Genomic DNA, 24,370 nt, shown 5'->3' with positions numbered 1-24,370 from the left:
TCATCTATGCAATAGCAACTTGTTTTAAGTTTTAAGTACATCCTAAGAGACATTGGCTAAAATTACTTTTTTAAACAGCTTACTAAAAAATAGCATCATCCAAATTGCTGCATGTTAGCAAGACTTCCAATTCATTTAAGCCTTTCCTTGTAAAATGCATGGCATGGTAGTGCCTTGCTCACATGTTGACCACAGTAATCCTAAATAAAGTGAAAGTAAGTTTCCCTTGGCCTCAAACTTGATGTTTGCAAGCATTTCCCAATCAGCAGGTTTTCCCACCTTACTGATTTCAAATTTTAATTACTGTGGCCTTCAATTCATCTTTATTAAGTGCAAAACAAGGTACATTAGAAGTACAATCCACATCTTGTAAAGCAACAGTTAATCATCCAACTGAGTCAAGTGCTCAAAAATCTGATTCTCCGTTCGACATCGGATAAACTTAAAACTGAAACAGAAACTAGCAAATAACCTAGAACACTAGGAGATCTTCCATTGAACCAGAAACCAAATTAATCTGAATTTACAGAGTCATAGAACACCGAAACAGGTCCTTCAGCCCACTTGTCAACATCATACATTAATTCCATTTTTCTTACTTCACATCCTCACAAATTTTCGCTCCCAGTTTCTTTTGACCCCCCCCCCCCCGTTGCACAATGGACAATTTGCAGTCGCCATCTAACCCACAACTGGCCATTTTTGTCATGTGGGAGAAAATCACTCAGTGGGAACCATTACTGGAGGAACATGCAAACTCCACACAGAGAGCAGACACCATCAAATATGGATCACTGCAGCTGTGAGGCAGGGGTGCTAACTGCTACACTACTGCATCACCCAGTGCTGTGTCACTGTGCTGTCCCAAAGAATCCCTTGCAGAAAAAATTTAAAGAATAGGAGCAATTAATTCTAAAGCCACATCTGTTTCTCACATGAATTAAAAAGATCTCCAAATATCCCATTTTTGAGAGCAGAAGAGTCCTTTCTCTGGTGTTCTGACCAATATTTATCATTTATCAATATCAGAATCAGAACCAAAGTCAGGTTTATTAAGATTGACATATGTCTTGAAATTTGTTGTTCTGTGGCAGCAGTGTAGTGTAAGCCACATAGTGCAGTAGAGTGCTGTAACTTATCAAAATAAGTAGATAGTACAAAAGTTGAATAACAAAGTAGCGGTCATAGATTATTGAGAAATTTGATAGAAAAGTGGAAGAAACTGTTCTTAAAATGCTGAGTTTGGGTCTGCAGACTCCTGTACTTCGTCCTCACTAATTGTTACGCAAAGATGGTGAGAGTCTTTAATGATGGATACCGCCTATCATCATTATTTGTTCATTTATAGATCTTAAAGTTAAAGTCAATCTGGATATTATCATAATGTTGAAATGGGAGGAGCTTCCTGTGCAAAAAATTAGTTGCCATGTCTGGATGGGATAACTGTTGGGTTATTATAATGTCCTGACAACACCTGACTGGAATGAAGAATTGAAAAAAATAAAATGGAGAATAGAAAACTTATTCCATCATTTTGTTTTACAGTTCACCACTAATAGATATTATCTCTGTGTGGAAGGTTGAACATTTGAATCTCTCTAAAATAACTAAAGAGGAGAACAGTTTAAGGCACAAGCTACTGAATATAGATTGGTTATTTGGGTAGGTGGTTAAACACTTCTGAGTGCTGTGGAACTCACCATGAATCAATGCTTTTAAAAGAGAAAACTCTAGAGAAAATAGAATTATAGTTTAAAATGAACATTTTGAGAATGTAAGCCAACATAATCTGTCACTCATCAGGGTGAGTGTTAATTCAGTACTGGAGAATGGAACTTACTATGCTTTCCATCTGGCAATACTTTGATTCTGGCAGCAATACCAGAGATCCCTAAATTAGTGAAGAATTCATAAGGAGAATTGGAAACTGAGGATCCCACAGATTTTGCCAACTCTGCAATGAAAGCCACTGTAAAAAGCCTGGGTGTGCACAACATATGAGAATCCATCAAAGGAAAAAAAAGGTCCCTTACAATCAAATGTTGACAGTTTGGTCAAAGATCTTTCCTTCATTTGCCAGGTCTGAGTGCGGACAGATAAAGTGCTTCTCCCTGTCTATCAAACTCAGTTCACTAGGGGTCTACTGACAGTTTAAAGTGAGTCATCCTTAAAATCTGTGTCATTCTCTGCTCCGCAAAGAAGGGCCCAGTCTCTAACCCTACAACCGTCTGGCTTATCGTCTGGTTAATGCATTACATTGTAAGATGCACTTCCCTGCCTCCCTCTCCATACTCCGCTTCGACCCAACCAACCCAAATTCATTCTGAAAGCCGAGTTGTCAAAGATTCACTCATTCAGTACTGATTCAAACTTAGAGCAAATGGAATAAACAGGAATCAATGTTAATGAATCCTCTTAAGAAAGTAGAGAAAAATGTATTTCCCACCTTTAAATACATCAGTTCCTTCTGGAAATTGTAAAGATCCAAAATTTGGACAAGAACCCACTTAGCTGAAGACATTCAGTCTCAATAGGTCAGGACAAAGAGAAAGAAATTGGTGGTAAAAGTGAAAGTACACTAAGTCATTTTATACTGTCCTACTCAGTAATAGAACACATAAGAGCAGCATTGCAACAGGTCACTAAACAGCAGTTCTTTCTAAGAATAGCAATCTCAAATGAATTTTGGAAATTGAAAGTTGCAGAGTGAACATAACTGGACCAAAAAAGCAAAACCATTGGGTCATAAAACCTGAATTAGCACAAACTCTCCAACAATCACTGGAGTGAATTGCTGTAAACCAATAGATTTATATTGTGTGGATCTACGTACTGTTATGCACAGGGCAAATACAGAGGCCTATGAGGGAAAGTGCATATCCCAAAGAGCCGTTTGAAGTTAGTGATGTAATCACCATGGCTTATATGATTCCTTCAAGATGGTAAAAAGCAACAGGGTGCACCAGCAAAGTGAAAACCAGAGATTCAATCACTTAAAGTTCAAATGGGAAAAGGCTGGATTTGATTACCAATTATAATACACAGACTGTTACATGACCCTCTGGTTACCAAAAAATATAGCCCGACACACACTGACATGTGTGCATACAAAGCATAAAATTTACCCTGTATTTATTCACAGTTACATGTTTCTGGAATTGCAGTCAATTTGCAGACTCAGTAGACTAGTTTGGTGGAGCAAGAAGCCACTTAAATGCCTGCATTAACCAATAGCAGACAATTGGAGAATTGTCAATGTAAATGATCCAAAAAGAGAAGGAGATAATATATGTGGTTGAAAGAGAAAGAATAGAAGGAAAATGGAAGGAGAGAGAGGTCTGAAAGTGAGATTAACCTGACAATAGTGTAACACAAATAAATCTGCAAATCACTCTTAAGCCACAATCCTAAACACACAGAACCATATGCAGAAAAAGCATTTATAATGACACAGCCCAAGCACATGAAATACGCCTTGTTCTAACGCTGATATGCCTAGTTTTCAGTGTGCTGCAATTTGCAAAATAAACTTCATCTTAATTTCAAAACTAGGCACCTTGTTTAATGATCACATCCATTCTGTCTTTCATTCCTTTGGGTCCTAATACAGAATCATAAAGTTTTAAATGATGAGACTCAAATGTTCAGCTCGATCCAGCTTAGTTTCTATTGAAGTGAAAAGAAGTATGCTGTTTTAAATTAAAATAAAGGACAATTAAGCCAAGGTTTTGGAATGATAGTTGTATGTTCTGGCTCCCAAATACAATGTTTGCTTTCATATTTTTCAGTACTCTTCTCCTATATAAGCTGGCACTTATTATAGTACAATCCTTATAAACTGAGCACAATTATCTCATCCACATATGACAGTTAGAGCTCGATAGTTTTTGACAATGTGGTGCATTTCTGACAAACATCATTTCCATTTTCACCAGTATCTACATTACCACCTATCCAGTGATGCTGTCATGAAACCTCATTCAGTTATAGGAAATTTTTGACAAAATTACCCTATTATGTCCAAAGCTACCAACACCTTATACATACCATTTTGAAAACTTTAAACATACAATAACTCAAAGCCAGCCTGATTTAGTTCTATGATATGTAGTTACATTGAAGGTGCAATGTGACGCAGGCTTACTGTACCCTAACCTGTGAGTCAATTAAACTTGCTTCTTTCCTTGAAAGTGTTAAAACTTAAGATTAGTTTGGTAACAATGCCTGGACTTTGCTTAGCTTTGTATGCATAATTTATGTTTTAGAAGTCTATCATCTGGAAATGGGATTTCGAGCACTTTAAATCTGCAAATCATGTGTTGTGCAAATCTCACTTGGATTTCTTGAAAAAGTTTGTGAAGTTAGATGAAAGAAGAGTTATGGTATTCATCACACAGGTTTCTCTGCGAAAAGAGGGACAGTGCAGCTCCTGACAGGACTTCTATACAGAGATTACGGTCGATTATATGAAAAAATTACTCTCTCCGCGGCAGCCACATCTCATTGAGATGAGGTAATGCACATTGAGAGAGGGAAAGGGTGTGCTTGTTTGTATCTGGGCACCACCTACATGGTTATCCATCCTGAGCAACCATCATTCTGGCCCTAATTTACCCCAAGATATGGGCTAGTAAAGGAACCAATTTTTTGTAGCAAACAAATCAGTAGCAGTTTGTACAAGGAGGCTGCAGCCAGTGAAGCAACCATCACAGAATCATTTCCACGATGCTGACCACTGAAATGTGAAGCTAGCAAGTGTAGAAGTTATCTCAATGACAGCGCGTGGAACATTCAACTGCCATCCCATTTCCTAACCCTGTGTGCCATGTCCTCCAAATTTTTTTCTGTGAGAAGGTCAAAAACTCTGCCACAGCCATTGAAAATGTGTCACGTAACCATGCTAACAATGCAGAGTAAGCCTCAGCTGCACTAAGTTGAATTGCTCATGGAAATACCTGGGCCAATGTCCCGTACACATAATTTCACCCAGAACTGTTCACTATTTCAATCTATCTTGGCTAAAACCACTATCTTTGGCACATAGAAAGCATACACAGCCAGTTCCATTTCCTATGCTCATGTTTTTGAACAGGCTGTAAATCTTATTAGGAACTTTCACAGTGGTTTGAGGCATTGACCTTACCATCCAACAGTTTTGACTGGCGAAAATCAGAACCTGACACCTACTTAAAACTGTGTTCCTCAACACATGATGAAGTTTTGCCTCCAATTTAAGATAGCACTCCTTCCCCCCCCCCCCCCACCACCAGCATGATGATATCATTCTTCATCTACTTCTTCCTCTCAGAATATCTGATTTGAAAGCATTGCAGAGGAGAGGAACCAGAAGTAACACCAAAGGTAGAGCCAACACTTGCTGAGAGGCATCAATGGAGGAAGCAGGAGTAATACTGAGTGGTAATATCAAGTCACTCTGGAATGGAACAAAGTGAAAAACTAAGAATGCTGCCAAGAGGGATTATTGCTAAAGTGAGGAGTTGCTTTGCCTAAAATGCAGATAATCTTGCCCTGACTATTCATGAGAAATACCAGTTGGTGGTATTTATGCAAGGTCAGTTATTTCAACTGTACCTGATTTCTGTGGCTCAGAACTACACTGGGCTTTCGTAGTCACTGCAGATTCAAGCTTTCGAAATAGTTTAATAATGATCTTTTCAGATGGTTTGACATGTTATTTGTCACAAAACACAGTGCTGCATTTGTCCAGAATGTGTTGGAATTATGTCTCAAGACCAATTTGATTTGACCAGGATGCAATTGAGATGGTAACAAATTGATCCAAATCTCTTTCACAATGAGTTAGAAAATATTTTCAATAGCTGTCTTCATTTTTCACTTCAATCTTGCCAGGTGCACACTCTCAGTGGGTTTCACTTCAAGTACTGGGACTGATTCAATCACAATATTCACTGTGCACAGGAACTCTGCCAAGTCCCAGTTGGGGTTGTATTACTTAGCTGAAGAGCTGACACCTTGTCTGCTCTACCTGACCTCTTCCATTACACAGAATGCTTCTGAGACAAACTATTGACTCAAGCAAACAGAGGGTCAACAGTTTGTTCTTCCAGCTGAAGTCAGGTATTAGATGTACTGTGAAAGACTTCTTAGAGATAATCATAGCCAATGAAAACACTGGAACATGAAAAGAGAGAAAATGACAAGATTGAGAAAGAAAGGAGGGAAAAAAGAGGAAAGAGGATGAAAAATGGAATGAAATATGACAGTTTTAAGAGAGGAATTAGGAGGAAAGGGAAATAAGAAAAAAAAATCAGTTTGAAAATATTTTAAACACAAAAAAGAAAACAACAGAAGCAAATAAAGGAAATAAGCATTTTGGTTCTACTTCTTGATTGCTTGCTGCAGAGAGTAAATTTACTTTGTACTCTATTCTGTAAAATGCCCAAATCAGTTCACCTTAGGTAATCATACCAGCATTTTTCAAATTAGCAAAATCATTAACTTCCTCCTATGGTTTCTTCAAGCAAATACATCCTGATTAAAATGCTCATAAAGCAGTGTATAACTGTTAAAGACAAAATTTACAAATCTGTCACATGTTTTCATGAATATTTCAGTGAATGAAGTGCTTGAAATATCAGGTGCAAGATAAAATAATTAAGCTAATCCCTATTTAAATAGGACTTTTATGAAGCAGTCCATGTTTCAAAAAGGATTTAACAGCTATTGCTACAACTCTCAAAATTTATGGAGGTTGTGCAGTGCAAAGTTTCTGTCTTCCAGGGGAAAATATTAATATAAGAGAGAATAAGAAATTAATGAGATTCACTAATCTAATTATGGACTTTTTAATAAATATAATATTTTGAAAAACACATAAATATTTCAAAATTACATCTGAGAAATCACTGTGACAGCAATTTAAAGCCAAATTATACATAATGAGGAAATTCTCTGATCAATTGTCTTTCATATTTAATGTTAATGATTTACAAGTTTCATGTTCCTAGATAATGAAGAGTACTTGAATTGTGGGTGGCTGACAGCGAGTTACATAAAATAGCCCATTTCAATAGTTCCAAGCTCTCATTAACTTTAAAACTGAAGACTACAAGCATCACACACTTCTGATTGGACCTATGCACTCGCATGACCTTTCAATGAAGACCAATTTTTCTTTCATCACAAGGCTATGGTGAAAAAAAATAAGGGGGGTGGGACCAATTGTGCAGCATTTTCAAAGAGCCAGAGCAGACATCATAAATCAAATGACCAGCTGTATGATTCTGGTTCTATGAGTGTAATATTGAAATTTAATAGTTAATATATAACAAGGTCAAATGACACTTGTTTATTGGCATTCACCTCGATCTTGCCATTTAACACCACTTATAATATTCCTCTACTTCACTTCCAATTTTTTCCATCCTTCTTCATGGTGATGAGCAGCTTCCTTGAATGGTTGAAATCTTTCTGGTGAAGGTAAAAGGAGAAAATGATGGAAAATCAGCAGGTCAGGTAATAAAAGCAGAAAGAGAGAGTGAATGCTTCAGGTCAAAGTCCCGTTGTCAGAATTGGAAAAGCAGAAAAGTAATTGGTTATAAATTGCAGAGAAGTTGAGGTTGAATTGTTAGGACAAAGAAAGTATCTCTGGCCCATGTTCTCATGATGCTGAGATGATTAATAAGGGAAGTTAGAGTGAGAAAGCAAAGGATCTTGTTAGACACGTAAAGTGCAAGTCAAAGTTAGAGAAGATGCTCAGCAGGTCAGGTGGCTTCAGTAAAGAGAGAAAACATTTGATGGATAATGCATTAGCAGAACTGGGCAGTATAGAAAATAAATTATGTGAAATTGTCAAATTAGATGTTGAGCCTTGAGGCCTGCAATGTGACCAGAGATGAAATTAGTGGCCCTTCATCACATTTACGTTGGGTCTCTTTGGAAAAGTATGGGAGGCTCCAGACAGAAATAGGCAGTTTTATCTTATCTTTTCCAACCAGCCTGAGATCCAAAGAGTTCTTTTAGATGAAGCAGAGATTCAATTGGACTTCTTCCCTATCTAGTGTATTATATTCATTACTCACAATGTGGTTTCATCTGCATCAAAGCCAAAAATGCAGACTGCATGATCATCTTGCAGAGCTCCTCCATTCAGTCCAAATGGGTGACACTGAGTTTCCAGCTGTTTGTCACTTTAATTCCAGTGAGGCCCAAAGTTAATTTGAAGAACATAACGTCATTCCACAACCATCAGGATTCAATGTCATATTCAACAGCTTCAGACAACTAGCTTTCTCTGTTTGTAGCAGAACTCACAGATTTATATGTAGATTATCCATTTATAATATTAATGTGTTTTTTCTCTATTTGCTGACACTCAATTTGTTGACACACAATTCAATGATTATTACTTCTAGCCAATATTTTATGACTTTTACATGTTCCCATATTTGTTTTCTTTCCTTCTAAGTTTGCTCATTAATCTATCAAACAGATGGCTTCATAAATAGCTTATCACCACAGCAACACTGGCCGCACCCTATTAGTGATGTTCCTTTTGTCCTACCTATCCCTCTACCACCCATTTTTCAACTTGAAACTAGTTTGTTTTCTTCGCTTTCTCAGTTCTGATGAAGGACCTTTGACAAAATCCATTAACTCTGTTTCTCTTTCCACAAGAGTTGCCCGGCCAGCTGGATATCCACAGCATTTTCTGCTTTTGAGCCAGTATCGACTGACAGTCCCAATTCCACTATCCCTCACAGATACAGAGATTCTACAGACGCTGAAAATCCTAAACAACACACACACAATGCAGGAGGAACTCAGCAGGTCGGGCAACACCTACGGAGGAAAAATAAACAGCCGCGGTTTCAGGCCATGAGCCTTCTGTGTGAACGGAGTGGTGAAGTCGAGACTTGGATGTCATGTCAGCATTTTAGGTTTGGGAGAGGGAAAGACAAGATGGTAAATGTCCCATCCGCACAAAATATCAGCTGTGTAAATCACTCTTCCCCTGTTTGCTGACCATTTGACCATCAGGAAAAAATGAAAGTCTACACAAAAAATTACAAAACACCCCTAAGCATTAAGACATGATTTTAAGTCAATTAAGCACCCCTGTACTTCCTCTTAGTCCTGACCTTGAGTGTGACGTTTCTGACTTGACATTCTGATACAGTGTCATACCAGTGACCCAGCAGAGCTGTTGGAAGAGTATAGAAGGGAAATGCAGAAAGCCTGACAGGACGTCCACATGTAGACCTGGCTGCCTCCACCATCTTTGCAGGTGCCGCAGCAATGCAGGCCGGCTGCCATATGCAGTGGCAACGTCGCAAGAAAGGGAGGAAGGGGGCTACCTTCCTGCGAGATTATAGGAGCCTCTCCTACTCTTCCTGCAAGTCACCGCTGTGGTTGGAGAAGCAAATGTGCCACTAGAGTTGCTTATTATTTTCACATGGAAGAGAATGGGCTACAAGTTCCCTGCAAAGCTCTAGAGGCATTTGGTGCTGCGGGCTTTTTGGCAGACTTCTCAAACTTCAAACCTTGAAGTAAATTTATTATCAAAGTACAGACTTGTTACTATGTACCACCTTGAGATACATTTTCTTGCAGGTGCAGCACGCAGGCGTTTACAGGAAAAGGGAAATACAATAGAATTTACAAAAAGCTATAGAAAACTGCAAATGAACAAAATACTGAGAACATCAGTTGTACAGGTTCCTTGAACGTGATTCTGTAGGTCATAGAATCAGTTCAAAGGAGTGGTGAATGAGGTTATCCGCCCTGGTTCAGAAAGCTGATGATTGTAGGGTATTAACTTTTCCTGAACTGGTGGTGTGGTACCTAAGGCTTCTGTACTCCTGCCCGATGGCAGTAGCAAGGAGAAGGCACAGCCTGGAAAGTGGGGGTCTTTGATGATGGATGCTGTGTGGCAGCACTACATGTAAATGTACCCAGTGCTGGGGAAAGCTTTGCCTGTGATGGACTGGGCTGTATCCATCACTTTCTGTAGTCTTTCCAGTTCCTGGGCAATGATGTTTCCTCACTATGCCATGATTATGATATTGTACACTGTGCATCTGTAGAATCGTGACAACGTGCTTGGTGACAGAACGAGTCTACGCAAACTTTTATGGAAGTAAGAGTGTTGTTGTGCCTTCCTTGTAATACTGGTCTCACAACAAATCCTCTGATAAGTTAGTGCCAGGGTGTTCCTCGTGTTGTCAATAATCAGCTCTCTGATTTTGCTGATGTTGAGTGAGAGGTTGTTGTGGCTCTACTCACCAGATTTTCAGTCTTCCTCCTATATGCTAATCTGTCAGCATCTTTGATTCAGCCAGCAACAGTGGTGTCGTCAACAAATTTAAATATGGCATTGGAGCTGTACGTTGCCACATAATAATAAGCATAAAGTGAGCAGAGCACACGTCACTGTGGTGCACTTGTTCGATTGGTGCTTGCGGAGATATTGTTGCTAATTTACACTAACCTGGACCTGCCAGTGAGGAAATAGAGGATTCAGTTCCACAAAGAGAACCCAAGGCCTGGGTCTTGGAGGTTAGTTATTAATTTTGATGGGACGATAGTTCCGAATGCTGAGCTGTAGTTAATGAAGAGGATCCTGATGTTTGCGTCTACATTGTCCAGAGGTTTTAGGCTTGAGTGAAGAGCCAATGAAATGGCATCTACTGTTGACTTGTTTTGATGGTAGGCAAATTGGAGAGGATTCAGTTCACTCTTCAGGCAGAAGTTAATCTGTTTCACGGCCAACCTCTCGAAGCACTTCATCACTTATTTTATATCCACGCAAAGAAGTATTTTGAGTGTTTGGTCATGAAACTTATTAACGCTTACCTGAGGACTGATGATTCCATTCCAATTTACCTACCACCACAATATCTCAATAGCAGATGAATCTCATTAGGTATGTCCAATGCCTTTAATGCTGGCCTTGACCGACGGAATATGGAAGCACCTTCACAAACCCCACAGTCCCCCGACGACTTTGTGATCTCATTCACAGAGGCCAACATAAGAGCATTCATCAGCAGGGGGCATCCAATGGAAGCATCTGGCCATGCCATGTACTGAAGACCTTTGCTAATTCAATGGCTGGATAAGTTCAACCTCTTGCTTCAACAGTTTGAGGTATCCACCTGCTTCAGGCAGGCTTCAGTCAAGCCATTTTCCAAGAAAAGCATGGTAACATGCCTCAAAGACTATCATGTGGTAGCAATGACATCCCAAACAAAAAAGCAATTGTCAGCATTTGCCCATCAAAGTCTCCCTATGAAATTCCCATAGGGAAAAAAATACCATAGGGAATAGCCATGCAGCGAGCCATCACATGCATTATCTTTTCCCCATGCGCTGACTACAGTTTGTATGTCCAATTTTTTACCATTTACACAGCCTATCAGTTTTTTATCTTCTAAATCACATACACTGTCAATATCAGAGTTGATAACTACAGTTTTGGAAAGCTTTCTTAGCCTTCTTTCCTGTCTAAGTTTCTGCTCATGGATCTTTCAAGTGAATAAAGACAGTCATAAGGTGAAATCTAGAGGTGCAGATTTACAGCAGTTTTAAAGAGCATGGGTTGAGGTTATGATGGAATATAAAGATTAGGCACAAAGTTGCAATCATCTTCTTTCATTGCCAGAGCTATCTCAGCCTCAACAACTGCCTGTTTAGTTTCCTCCATACTGGTTCGGACATGTGGTTGCACTTGTCCTCCCGCAGAAGCGACTGCCATCTATGCTGCCCTGCTGTAGGGAAGAGTGCCTCTGAGTAATGTACAACTCGATGTGGCTAGCATAATGGAATAGCTGCGGCTGTGGCAGCGATGCTAAACGTGCAAGAGTGCAGTGGCCACTGGGTGGGCTGTCCAACACAGATTACTCATCGGTGAGCCACGTCTGACAGTGGTGGTGCAGATGGTGGATTATGCATTTGATAGAATATTCCCTGTGAGTCCTTAACTGTTGGTCTTTTGCAGGCTGGGCATACCTTGGGACACTGAATCTCTGAGAACGCAGGGTATCTCTCCTACTTTGCGCCTTCTCTACCGCAGATTCTGAAAAGGTTTTGCATCTGCAAACCTATGGCCATTCTGTTCTGCGAGTCAGATTCATCTTGGAAACATTCTGCCGAAACCTGCTCAATCCAATGTTGCTTCTCTTTAGGGAGTGTAGTTTAGACCTAGGGCTTGTTTTAACTGGAGCTGGCCACTCAAGCAGTTGGTTTTTGGAGCCAGTCAATACAGCACACCACTGGCAGAACAGTGCAATTATTAAAACTAATAAGGAAGACAAGATTTTTGCAACACCTGCTTTATAATCAATAAGTACAGATTAATCATGCATTGTGATCCTCTGACCATTGCTAAGTGTTATTGAATTTAGCCCCAAATTTTTTTGAAGAGGATTATGGAGTACTCTACAACAGACTTATCATTGGAGGTAAACAAATGAGCAGAGAATTAGTGCGTTTCCCAGGTGCACTAAGACTGCAAAGGAACAAGAGTCAAGGCCCCACAGGGGAGTCTGGGTTATTGGATTTGTTTTTCAAATGCCATAATCCAGCATCTGCACCACCACTATCAGGCACAACTCATTGAAGTACATCACTCACCAACCAGCAAGCTCTATTGATCAGGACTTCTAATGGTCTCACGTGGTCCCAGCACTCTCACGCACTTCGCACAGCTGCAGGTCGCACATCTGCATCACCTACTATTCTACTCTGATAGTCACATCACTCAAACAGATTGCATGTTACTTAGAGCCACACTTCTTCTGATGTCACTCATTAAAATAGACTATGCAATGATCATTCTTCAGCTTAAAAACATCTGATGTCAGAAAAAGGATACAAGCTTTTTGTGGCCTTTCAAATTTTTGACTAATCTACATTTACTTTTATCTTAGATAGTAAATATTACTGGAACTAATGAGCAAGTTGATTACATTCAGTTTCATATCTCTCAATTACCAACTACAAATACTTCCTGTCGATTCAAAATTGAAACAATTAAATCAATTTTATGTGAACTTACTTGCCGTGCATTACAAATCTTTGATAATTCCTGTGTCATTCACTCGCTTGCATAAAGATGGAAGGCAAATGGTAAACAATGAAAAAGATAATTGTTCTCACCATGAAACAGGCACAAAATCTCTGCCCGTAGTTATCCTTATTTAAAAAATCATCCACTTTGCCCAACTCTTTTAATTAAGCAATATTGTCCATTAACCAAGCGCTTAATGGGCTTTCATCTGTTTTAATAAAATTCAGTAAAAATAGAGAAGATAATTTATTCATGCCACTCCCTCAGAATTTCAAAATTCTTTATCAAAAAAAAATTGTGTTTTATCTTATTTTCACAATGTGGTGGGTGGATATTAATTTTGACTGAGATAGCACAACAAATAGTGTGAATGGCTTGCAATGTTCAAAAGTAAAGAGGTTAGAAGCAGTAACCCAAAAACTTTTCAGTACATTAGATGGTTTGAAAGGAAGCTTTACTCTGCATTTATGAAACTCAATTTCTGCAACCTGTTCAGGTAACATATGTTATGTTGGATTACCTGTGAGATATAAATGACCGAGGCAATACACAGATACAAACAAATACAACAGAAATATAGCTGATTGAGAAGGATAACTGTTTTGCTGTTTGGTGGGCAGTGTTTTCATATACTGGTGCAACTGATCAATTGTTAGATCAATAAAGTGGATGAAAATCTATCAGTTTAATAAGAAAAATGTAACTATTATTAACTGTACATATCCTGTTTGTTGTCTTGTAGCCAGATTAGCTAGATCGAGTGGTTTTAATCTTTATTCTCAAATTACAGTTCCGTGACATTTTGTGAAATAGCTGAAATGGAACATAATATAAGTAAGAATTACATTTCATTGTGTTGGGGATGTGTTGACAGGATAATTTTTAAACACTGAAATTTCCACTAGACAAGCCAAACCTATAACTTTGCTTATATATGCTGAAATATCATTTTACTAATGGATCTTCTCTTTGATAAAATCTATCATTTACCTGACCCAATATTCAAACACTTGCATGCCAATATTTATTACAAATTTCAATGACAGGAAATAAAATGTCAGAAATATGCAATTGATAACTTGGCATAAGTAAGCAGAAGTGATACCAAAGTGGGTCTTGGCTTAATTTTCTTTTAGATTCAGTCGCATCTGCCATCCCCTCAAATGGTTAGAACATTTATGGAAAGCTCTCCAGACTGCTTACTATCTACTTCTATGATACAATCACAATAGTATCACTTTGTATGCTGAAAAGGACATTCATATCTTTCACACATGTGCTTCTTCAATCCCCCAGAAGGTGGTCAGGGCAGACGTTTGGTAAGATGAAGCTTGATGTAAACAGCTGCTTTATTTCACAGTGCATGAAAACGCAGAGCAACAGTTAAAATTATTTCAATCAGGATAACTTATCTGCATGTAATGTTACCAAAATGGCTGTAAGGTGTTTATTGAATACTGAGACGTTAATGAATTGCTTATTGTTCACAGCCTTTGGAGGGAATATCTTCATTAGCACATTAACCAACTCTGTTCTAGGTGCCATTTATTAAAAAAAATTGTGAGAATATACTTGGTTTGAAAATGCAATGTTAAAAGCAACACATTCCAAATCTTTACTGTAGAAGTTTGGTTAAAAGAATCCAAAAATGAGACAGGAAACTAGGTTAATAATTCCCATGTGGCCCTCGTGAAGGACCAAAGCTGAAATGCTAACTCACCTTTACCCTTCAGGTGTTATTCGATCTGCCCTTTATTTTAATTTTGATTTCAGTTTTTCAACATTTGCATTCGCTTGGGTCTCTGGTTCCTCTGTGCTGATCTATTTACCGCCAATGTCATTCTCTAATTATCCCATACACATGGATGTCATTAGACATTAGGTTTTAAGATATTATGGAATTGACAGGTTGATTTACACATATTGTTCCAATTCTACATTATAATGTTCACCATTAAGACAGTCAGAGACAATTCTTTCTGTGGATCTTACAGGAAACGTGAGAATTTAGAAAGCTGCAAAGGACATTCAGTGCTCAAAGGGATAACACACAGTTCTCCAAAGAATTTCAAGTCCCAGAACAACTAAAATACTACATCTGCTATTTAAATAATGCTTCTAAATCCCATTTAAATATGCAATATGACATTTTCATTCCAATCCAACACTATGAAGACTTAATCCAGCTATTTTGTTTAATAAGCATTGTCAGTGAAAATTCTCATTCCTAGTCTACAATATAAACAGCTTCCTAGCCCTCAATATACTGGGAAAGGAAAGAAAAGTCCAGGAATGTCAGCAGATCATTTTTTTAAAGATAAAAATGCAGCAAATGCACAACAGGTCAATCTGAAAGAAAGGTGAGTTACTATTTTAGATGAGATCTTCACATTAGTACCCTGCCTGAAATAATGTTTTTTCCCTTACAGAGTCTATTCAAATAAATTATATTTCCAGCATACTCTTCTTACATAAAATCTGAACATGGAAGAAGCAGGTCTACTGGTATAAAAAATGGAATGAGTACATGTTGGGTCTGAGGCACAGGGAAGAAACAATCGAGTCAGGAATTTTCACTTAAAAGGATTTGACTGTAGGTATACAGGACGTGCTCCATTTCACGTCCCCAGACAATACATTATTGTGATCTTGTTCTCAAAGTGGTAAATTGGTCGCTGAATATTGCCCCATAAAATAAACAACACTTTGTGATGAATTGATTATTCACTTTATGGGAACCTGTTTGAATTTGCAACAGATATTAGTGATGGTAGATTGAGAAACAAAAACAAAAGCCTTTCACCTCCTATAAGTTACTTTCAAATGGCCACAGCAGAGTACGTGAAAGAAATATTGAAGTTCTTAAAGCATGACATGCTTAAGCACAGCTGTGAAAACAGTCTGCTGAAAAATTATAACTTAATTTTTAAAAATTGAGCTATGAGGTGTTTTCTTTAGGAATAACATACCCTCATTTTCACTCGGCCAATAAAGTTGTTTCCTTTAATCAAATTAAATTGAAATGTATTTATACAAGAATTCATTTAAGTTAAATCCAAAGACAGGGTTTATTTAAATTTAAGAATGTCACATGTAGTGTTATTTTATGAAAACTTAAATACACATTTTATTTGTATTAACTTCACTCAATGGCCTCTACTTTTTCTCACCCTGATTTAGAACTGTAGGACAGTGTTTGGCCAGATTGCACTGATGACTAGCAGTGGTTTCATTCATCTATACTACTGCAGTGGATATCCCATGGCATCACTGAATATAGGGAGTTCAGAGGCAGATCCAAATCATTCTAAGCTGAAAGGCCAAATACATTATGGATGGCCACTTCAATACTTGTCAACTTTACACCAACAAGTAAGTGAAGCCAAGATTTTTTTTGGACCTTTTTAATTTAAGTTAAATTTTTGATTAATCTTTACAACATTTACAAATTAATTTATTTTTAAGAAATATTTCAATAGCTTCTAAATGTCCCTGATTGCCAGAGACACAGATATGGTGAAGAAAGTTTTTGACTCCATGAGTTGCCTGTACAGTTTCAGCAGCATCTGAGAGAAAGACTTGAGCTTGTGATGTTTCGAGGCCTGGCCCCAGTGCACATCGCTCTGTTTTGCGAGATGGCTATGACAGTAAACACAATGAGAGCCACAACAATGAAAAGAGTAAGTACAGCTGGAGGCATCATGCACAGGTAGGGAACCGTAGAGATACAGCAGTCAGTGCCCGTCTCACAGTTCTGGTGGCCCAGGTATCATCCTGACCTCAGGGTGTTGTCTCTGTGCTTAGTGCATGTTCTTCCTGTCACCTGGGTTTCTAAGAGGAGCTCTAGTTACCTCCCACATCAAAAATTGACTACTGTAGTCTACACTTAGGGTAAATGAAAGAAATGTTGAGTTGGTGGGCACAAGAAAGAATAGTTCATATGGCTACTGAGAAAACAGTAGAGAGGGAATAGGATAGCCATGTTTGAAGTGAACACAGTTTGGATGGGCATAATGGCGACTTTCCGTGATGTAACAAGCATAGACATATGAAGAGCATGACCTGGTTCTATATCATAACTGAGTCAAAATACATCAATCTCCAACAGGCTGTAAGCATGTAATCAGTCTCGCATTGTAGTTTTCCAATCATTCACCGCATTCAAATTGGTGACAACACTTGCCTACAAAACAGCAACTGCACCTCAAAGACTATCCATCACTGCAACATATTTTGGGATGTTCTGACATAATAGGGAACTAAATGAGTACTGGTCTTTTCTTCCTTCATACTCTGATACAGTACTATATTTTAAATATCACATGTAATGAGCTTTGGATAAGATCTCAATTCAAATTTGAGTGTGATATAAATAATCATAAAACCTTGATCATCAATCAAAACAGAAGTAGTCAAAAATACCACAGCTTTTTCTTTGAAAAACAGTTTCAAGGTGCTCTTGCATGAAGTTAGGCTCCATTCCCAAATGACTAACCCAAATCAACTGATACAGCTAAGTGAACTGTATTTATTTTCGATCTACTGCTCTGACAGAAGTACCAAGAGTATTTCTGAGATCTGATCACCAGGAATGACTGCTGCCCTGATCTTTTCACCAATTTGTTCATGTAAATGGAGTTCAAGTGAGATTAGTTTCAGACTGTATGTTAAAAGAAATCACCACAGAGTCATTGGGGTCAAGTAGCCTCTTTTGGTGCTGTAAATGTTCTTGATCCAAAATCTTTTTCTCATTGTTACCATCAGGAAGGAGGTACAGAAGCCTGAAGGCACACACTCAGTGATTCAGGAACAGCTTCTTCCCCTCTGCCATCCGATTCCTGAATGGATGTTGAAACCATGAACATTACCTCACTACTTTTTTATTTCTTGTTTTTGCACTATTTAATTCTATTTAATTATTTTATATGCATGTGTATAAAATATACACACACACACATACACTTATTGCAATTCAATCTTTTTCTATATTATCATGTATTGCATTATCCTGCTGCTACCCCAGAGTTAACTAATTTCATGACATATGCCATTGATACTAAACCTGATTCTGATTTTTATCCTATAATTCTATATAACAGAGAGTTAGGTATGTGTGTTGAATTCACAAAGCATTAGATTGTTGAGGTAAACAGCAGTCTTTGGATAGATTATTAGGGTGCATTGGTTGAGATATTTTACAGGGAACATGAGTAGGCTGAATTATAATTCAGTGATGTTGTAATCAACTCACAATCCTCTCCTCACATCTGTGTAAGTTTGTTCATCGCCCTTATATATTTGTGATTCACCCAGTCAGTTCTCTAACAATACTGACAGTGATCACTGCTTATGCACAAATATTCTTAAAATTACAGATCAGTCACAAGTACACTTTTTTAACTTATGAATTTTTTTAAAATGTGAAAATGGGAAGTTTCTACAATTCATTGAATTTCTTCTAATTTATGTAAATATTCTATTAAGCTTCTCAGTATGTCATCTTTACAGTTATGTTTCTCCTCAGTATTTCTCAATGCTTTCTGTTAACCTCTGTTCCTCTTTCTCTGTCACTCGGTTTTTCTTTTCTTATTGTTTTCCTGAGTCTTGGCAGTGATTGCCAGATCTATACAAGGGTTATTCATTGACAGAATGATTCCCAGGCAAAACAATCCGTCAGTGTACTTAATAAAATAGGCTACAAACATATCACTGCTTGATCAGGATATGTTTCTCCATGTAAAAGAAGTAGACAATGGAATGAAATGTTGATGCTGCTGACAACTAACTGAAAATGATGAAAGGACTACGGTTTCACTAGGAACTCTGGAAAGGTTACTTTATCATACAGCCCACAAACATGGTAAATTTTAATGGGATATATTTAAACTTAGGCAATTCTGTCACTGGGTTTCAGCAGCCGAAAACAACTCTATGCCTACAGCTCAGATGTGATGGGATGTTTTGACTTGTGAATTTTCCCTACATATAGCATTACATTCAACAACTACTTGTATATAATTAGTTAGCATTATGGACTTACTGCTGTCTGCCTTTACAGTTCGCTAACAGTGCCAAGTGTCTCCCCATATCAAAACGGATATCCTATTTCTGCCGAGCTAAAGTTGTGGTTTCTCAACTCCGACTCACAAGTCACAGACTGTCCTTGATAACACTAGTTTATCATTCCTCTCTCACTGTGACAGCACTTTGAAATGCAGCTGGCCACCAAAGTCACAACTAAACCGGGCTGATGACAAAAAACATGCTTTTTAAATAAATTTAAAATGAATTACGAGAAGGCATCTTTTATTTTAGTGGTTGCTGGCAGGCTCCAAAAGCTATTCTACCCCACTCTGTGATGCTTTAAGTTATTGAGTCAAATGTCAGGCAGAGCAGTTTTTAAATTTAATTGCAAAACAATTCTAAAATTGCTAAAAAGGTCACAATGAAAAATTAACATTTTAATTATAAAATTACTGGCATTTTCCTTTCAGTGTTGAATACTCTCCAGTACTGTACATAAGGTATAAACAAAGATGTCAATGATACATAGGTAACAGGCTGAGAGAGCTAGCACAAAATACTGCTCTCAACTGATTGTAATCAATAAGCTGCTCATACTGCTAAGTTGTTTAAATAATTGGACCATGTACAACTGAAAGACTGTACAAAATCATGAACAATGCAAACTTTACTCCAAAGATAATATAGAAGACATTCTAATATTTCTACCTTGAGCTTCTTTTGTTCATGTAATTAAACTAGAATTAGGAAACTCTCAAAATAACAATTTAAAATCAAAACCTATTTTGTATCTATTTGTTCTACCTAATTCTGAAAGTTAAACATTCAATAAGCCTTCAATTTCTGTCAGTATTATATCTTATTATTATTGTTTTGGGGATTAGGGAGCCAATAAGATTTTTCTATAAATAGCTTTCTTAAATGCTGCACAATGTTTATGAAGTTATGATGAACGATTTGCTGTAATTGATAGGAAACTCCACACTTTGAAACTTTAAGGCACATTAATGAGAGGCCTCTGCAATAATAAAATAGCCAAGAGCTGTCCATAGATCTGGGTCAGACTCTGAAATGTTCCTATTTCCTACTGCTGTATAAATTGTGCCCCAACAATTTTTAAAGTTTTGCAAACTGTATGAATTTTTAATATCATATTGTTTTAGGCTTTGATGGCTCACGAGACAGTGCTAGAATAAAGCAAGTTTTCCCTTTCTTAACTCTAGATCACTGGATAGGATTTAAGATTTGAATAAAGTTTATCCCAGCTCATTAGTGTATCTTAACCCTTGAATTCCAATCAGCCAGCCAACACTCAGTATCACATAGCACATACAATCAGTAGATCTCACTTCATTAATTCATCACAACACAGAAAGAGGCCATTCAGTCCATTCAGGCTTATTGATTTGAGAATCCTATTAATCTTATTAACCCTCTCTTTATTCCCATGTAGTCTTGCAGCTCATTTTGTTTTACACATGCCCATTATTACTTTCAGTATTAACCTACTGTATGGGGTAATTTATTGGCAACACATCTTTGAGATGCAGGAGGAACACCTACAAGATGCTTATGCAATGAGGTGACTGCATGCAAACCACACACAGGCAAACACCAAGATCAGGATCAAACTCAGGTCACTGGAGCTGCACTAACTGCTGTTCCACTGTGACACAGTTCAGTACTTCTCTAATAAGTGAGAGGTTACTACACCAGGCGCTGAACCACCAAAGACCCTCTTAAGAAGAGCTTAATAGAAAAGTATTCAAAGAAATAAAATAACATTCTCCAAATCTATTCCACATCCTCTGAATGTTTCATGCAGCTTTTTTGACATTTTAAACTCACAAGATCACCAATACCATTTGTAACATTAAGCAAATTTTATTCCCATCTGAGAAAATGTGAACACTGATAAAACATTAATTTCCTTCACAAATATCATTTAACATGTGACAAAACTCTGCGCACATTGAATTAGTTTCACTGACTTAATTTGAATCTTAATTGTTTTGAAATTCAGGCTATGTAGCACAATGGAATGAAAGAAGGATAAGCTTTTATCACTGCACACTGATTGATTGATTAATACATACATACCGTAAAAGCTTATAATCCTACTTGGGCCACTCATTAAACAACAATTAGTCATGTCACAGGAACTGAGAGGCTCATACCTCCAGGCTCTATCAGTAACTGCTGGGAAGTCACATATCCTCAGGGAGACTCGAGTTGCAGTCAATTTTAAAGGCGGGAATGCCCCAAAACGTAGTGAAGCAGCAGATCTTACTTTTGTTTCTGCAAGTAACGACTTATTTGTTGCTTTTGGTGGAAGTGCAGCTGTTGGTACCTTTACGACTTGGATGGTATTTTCTTTTCTTTCAGGCATGCTTCTGTCTAAAGCACTTAACCAGTAAGACTGACACAAATTGTCATTTTAATATAGTACTTTACTGTGTAGAGGCAAGTCATTTCACCCTCTATATCTGTGTCAACTGTTTGTGCTTATCATGACCTTCCTCCCCTTCTTACAACATCTTACTCCATTACCATATGTTCCCTTTCCCCCCATGTTTAGCTAGTTTTTCTTTAAGTCTTCCTTGCTAATACGCTGCAATATACAGTAGTTTTCTATCATCTGTGCACGATTGTTCAACAGCATATAAATGAAAAGCCTTCATTCAGTAGCAGAAACTATCAGAGGCACCAGTGACTCAAGCCAAGAGTTATATTTTCTTTGCCAGGATCCTGGAGATTGAGGAGGCACAATATTACTGTGCTGTTTTTGCCATACTCTGTTCCTTGCATAAAAATCAAATAATTTCACACTGAATCTTTGCCACCTGTTTTGTATTGTAAAAAAGTAAAACATTTTTCTGGCAACCTACCCAGTCAGGCTTTAGCGCATTACTTGGTAGCTTCATTCACCCAGTGGAAAGACTGTCTACACACTGTCAATCATACTTTATTAGTCAACTGTAACACTCCAAATACCATGCTGACACATTTTATGTGGATGAGCTCTATTCAGAGATAGAAAAATGAACATACCCAACAATAAGAAGCAAGCACCATGTCAAATTTTCTGGAAACCATACACATAACCATTATTTCAGCTGCATGACTCAAGCAAAGCAGCAGTTCCCATAACAAAAAGCCATTTTTGGCTAAAAAGGAATCTTCTCTGCAATCTGCTTGAGTGATTGTTGCCACTTGTCATTGTTCCTCAATACTGATACATCAGTACCAAAAACAGTTCACAGAATCTGTTCAGGCAATTTATGCACAGCATTGTCAAATCAGCAATGTGATTGCAAAGGAGACTAACAAATGGATATCACTGAGAAGCGAGTGACACTATGAAATATACAGTAAGCAGAAAAAGAATTACACCACGGGGTGTCGGCCTGCCTTCACAATGGTTATTAAGATGATCGTGTATTTGGGAGGTGCAGGCAGTCACTTTAAGATCACTATGGAGACATGCAATAAAGTTTCCTGTGTTATCAATGATAATAGAATTCAAAGGGAAATACAAATTCTGTTTATGGTGTGATGTGGATTATTTTTGCTCATACAGATTGAGGTTTACCATGAACTATACCTAGATACAAGTGATTACATAGCATTGTATAACTTTACCTCTGCCATTTTACTTCACCCAGCTGTACAAAATGTGCTGTCTACGGACATTTGTGTTGCGGGTATCATTTATTGTACATCTCTCTTGGTTGTACCAAGGACATGTATGAGAATCATGGAAGTTGAAGCTCGGTTCAGAGACCTGAGCCCTGTAGTCTAGCCTACACTCCAGTAAAGCTTCACAGGACTGCTCCAAAGTCAGAGGTGCTTCCGTTCCGATGTGAAGCCAAACAATACCTCTCATGCCTGCTCATGTGCATATAAAATATTCGTCAACACTACCGGAAGAACCAGTACCATTGTCAGCTGGCTTTCTCCCCACTAAATTGTTTCTGAGACTGTGTTGCATGCAAATTAATGGCCATGTCTGCCTACATAACAAGAATGACTACACTTTGAATGTAATTCATTGGCCGTGAAGCCCTCTAGAATAATGAGGACATAAAATATGTTATAAATAAAAGCTACTTTCCTTCCTACACCACCCACTTTTTTCCCCCATTGGACATGTGTAGATTTCAAGTGCAGGATTTGAAGCTGGTTAATTGGTCTAAGGCACCCCAGATATAAATCAGTCATAAATTCCGTGCTTATATTTCAGTGTTACAGTAATTTTATATTGCCATTACAGTAATGCAGCCAAACATATGCCAATTTGGGAAGCAAAGAAACGTGGTAGTCAAAGGAAAGGAGCTTCCTTCTCTTTTCTCTCCAGAAATAAAGACTATGATATGAAGACAACTGCAAAGTCCAAGTGTCTGCCCTACTGGTGGGATGGCATCCTGCTGGAGGAGAATCGGATTGTTTTTCATCTGTAAGAACTGGCCATGAAGGAAGTTGACGCAAAGTGTGACAAAAATCTACCAACAAGAAGTTAAATTTTATAGGCAAGAATAATCCTTAGATGCATGGTTTCTAACATATAATACTAGTTGATCTTGAGAAAAATTAATTCCTTATGTATCCTGGGTAACCAAAATTAGAGGATAATTTAACCAGGATACAGAGCTGGGAGGGTGGCATTGCTTTGTAAGAACTTGATATAGGTTGCTTCCATTAGAACTTTATAGATAAGAGTTTTATAAACAGTTCAAAAGGAGTGTGCCAGGATGCAAGATTTTCATGTAATCTAGGTAAATTTCGATGAGATGGTGCTGTTTCTATTTATGATACTCCTAGAAGTTAATAGTATTACATCCCATTCGCTGTCTCATTTAGCCGTGTCCATGTATGGTTTGAATGACAATTAAACTTGATTTTATTAGATACTCATGCTGCCTGAACTCTGTTTCAGCATGTGTCCCATAAAATGTTACCAGTACTAGGTATATCACAAATTCAACAGCTTTATTATTAACTATTTTAAAGAAAGCACTAGCATTTATATAGTACATTTCACAATATGAAGTAGCCCCAACACACTTTATAGTCAGTACGTACTTTAAAGGACTCTGTTGTATTGTGTGCAAATGCAAAACCAATGCACACACAAAAATGCCCTACATGTAGAAATCATGACTACATAATCTGTTTTAGTGATTGCGAGATGAACATCAGCCAGAACTCTCTTCTCCAATACTGTGGTATTCTTTATAGTTACGGAAGGTGACTATGATTTAACGCTGCACCTGAAAGATATCTGAAAAAGCACCA

General features: G+C 37.8%; 1 protein-coding gene across 23 annotated transcripts in view; it reads right to left on the bottom strand.

The window, feature by feature from the left end:
* sox6 (SRY-box transcription factor 6) overlaps positions 1 to 24,370 on the bottom strand; it is a 602,254-nt gene that overhangs the window by 381,190 nt on the left and 196,694 nt on the right. Inside the window, exon 2 of one of the 23 annotated variants that reach the window (XM_059975758.1) lies at positions 7,345 to 7,452. The exons of 21 other annotated variants lie outside the window; for them this stretch is intronic. In XM_059975758.1, coding sequence (XP_059831741.1) covers positions 7,345 to 7,358 — 14 coding nt within the window. In that variant the 5' untranslated portion in view covers positions 7,359 to 7,452. Of the gene's footprint in view, positions 1 to 7,344; positions 7,453 to 24,370 lie in introns of those variants that run through there. One more of the 23 variants, XM_059975771.1, reaches the window with a different exon arrangement.

This window comes from Hypanus sabinus, chromosome 7 (assembly GCF_030144855.1).
Source record: "Hypanus sabinus isolate sHypSab1 chromosome 7, sHypSab1.hap1, whole genome shotgun sequence".
Classification (NCBI taxonomy): Eukaryota; Metazoa; Chordata; class Chondrichthyes; order Myliobatiformes; family Dasyatidae; genus Hypanus; species Hypanus sabinus.
This window is presented reverse-complemented; position numbering and strand designations above follow the sequence as displayed.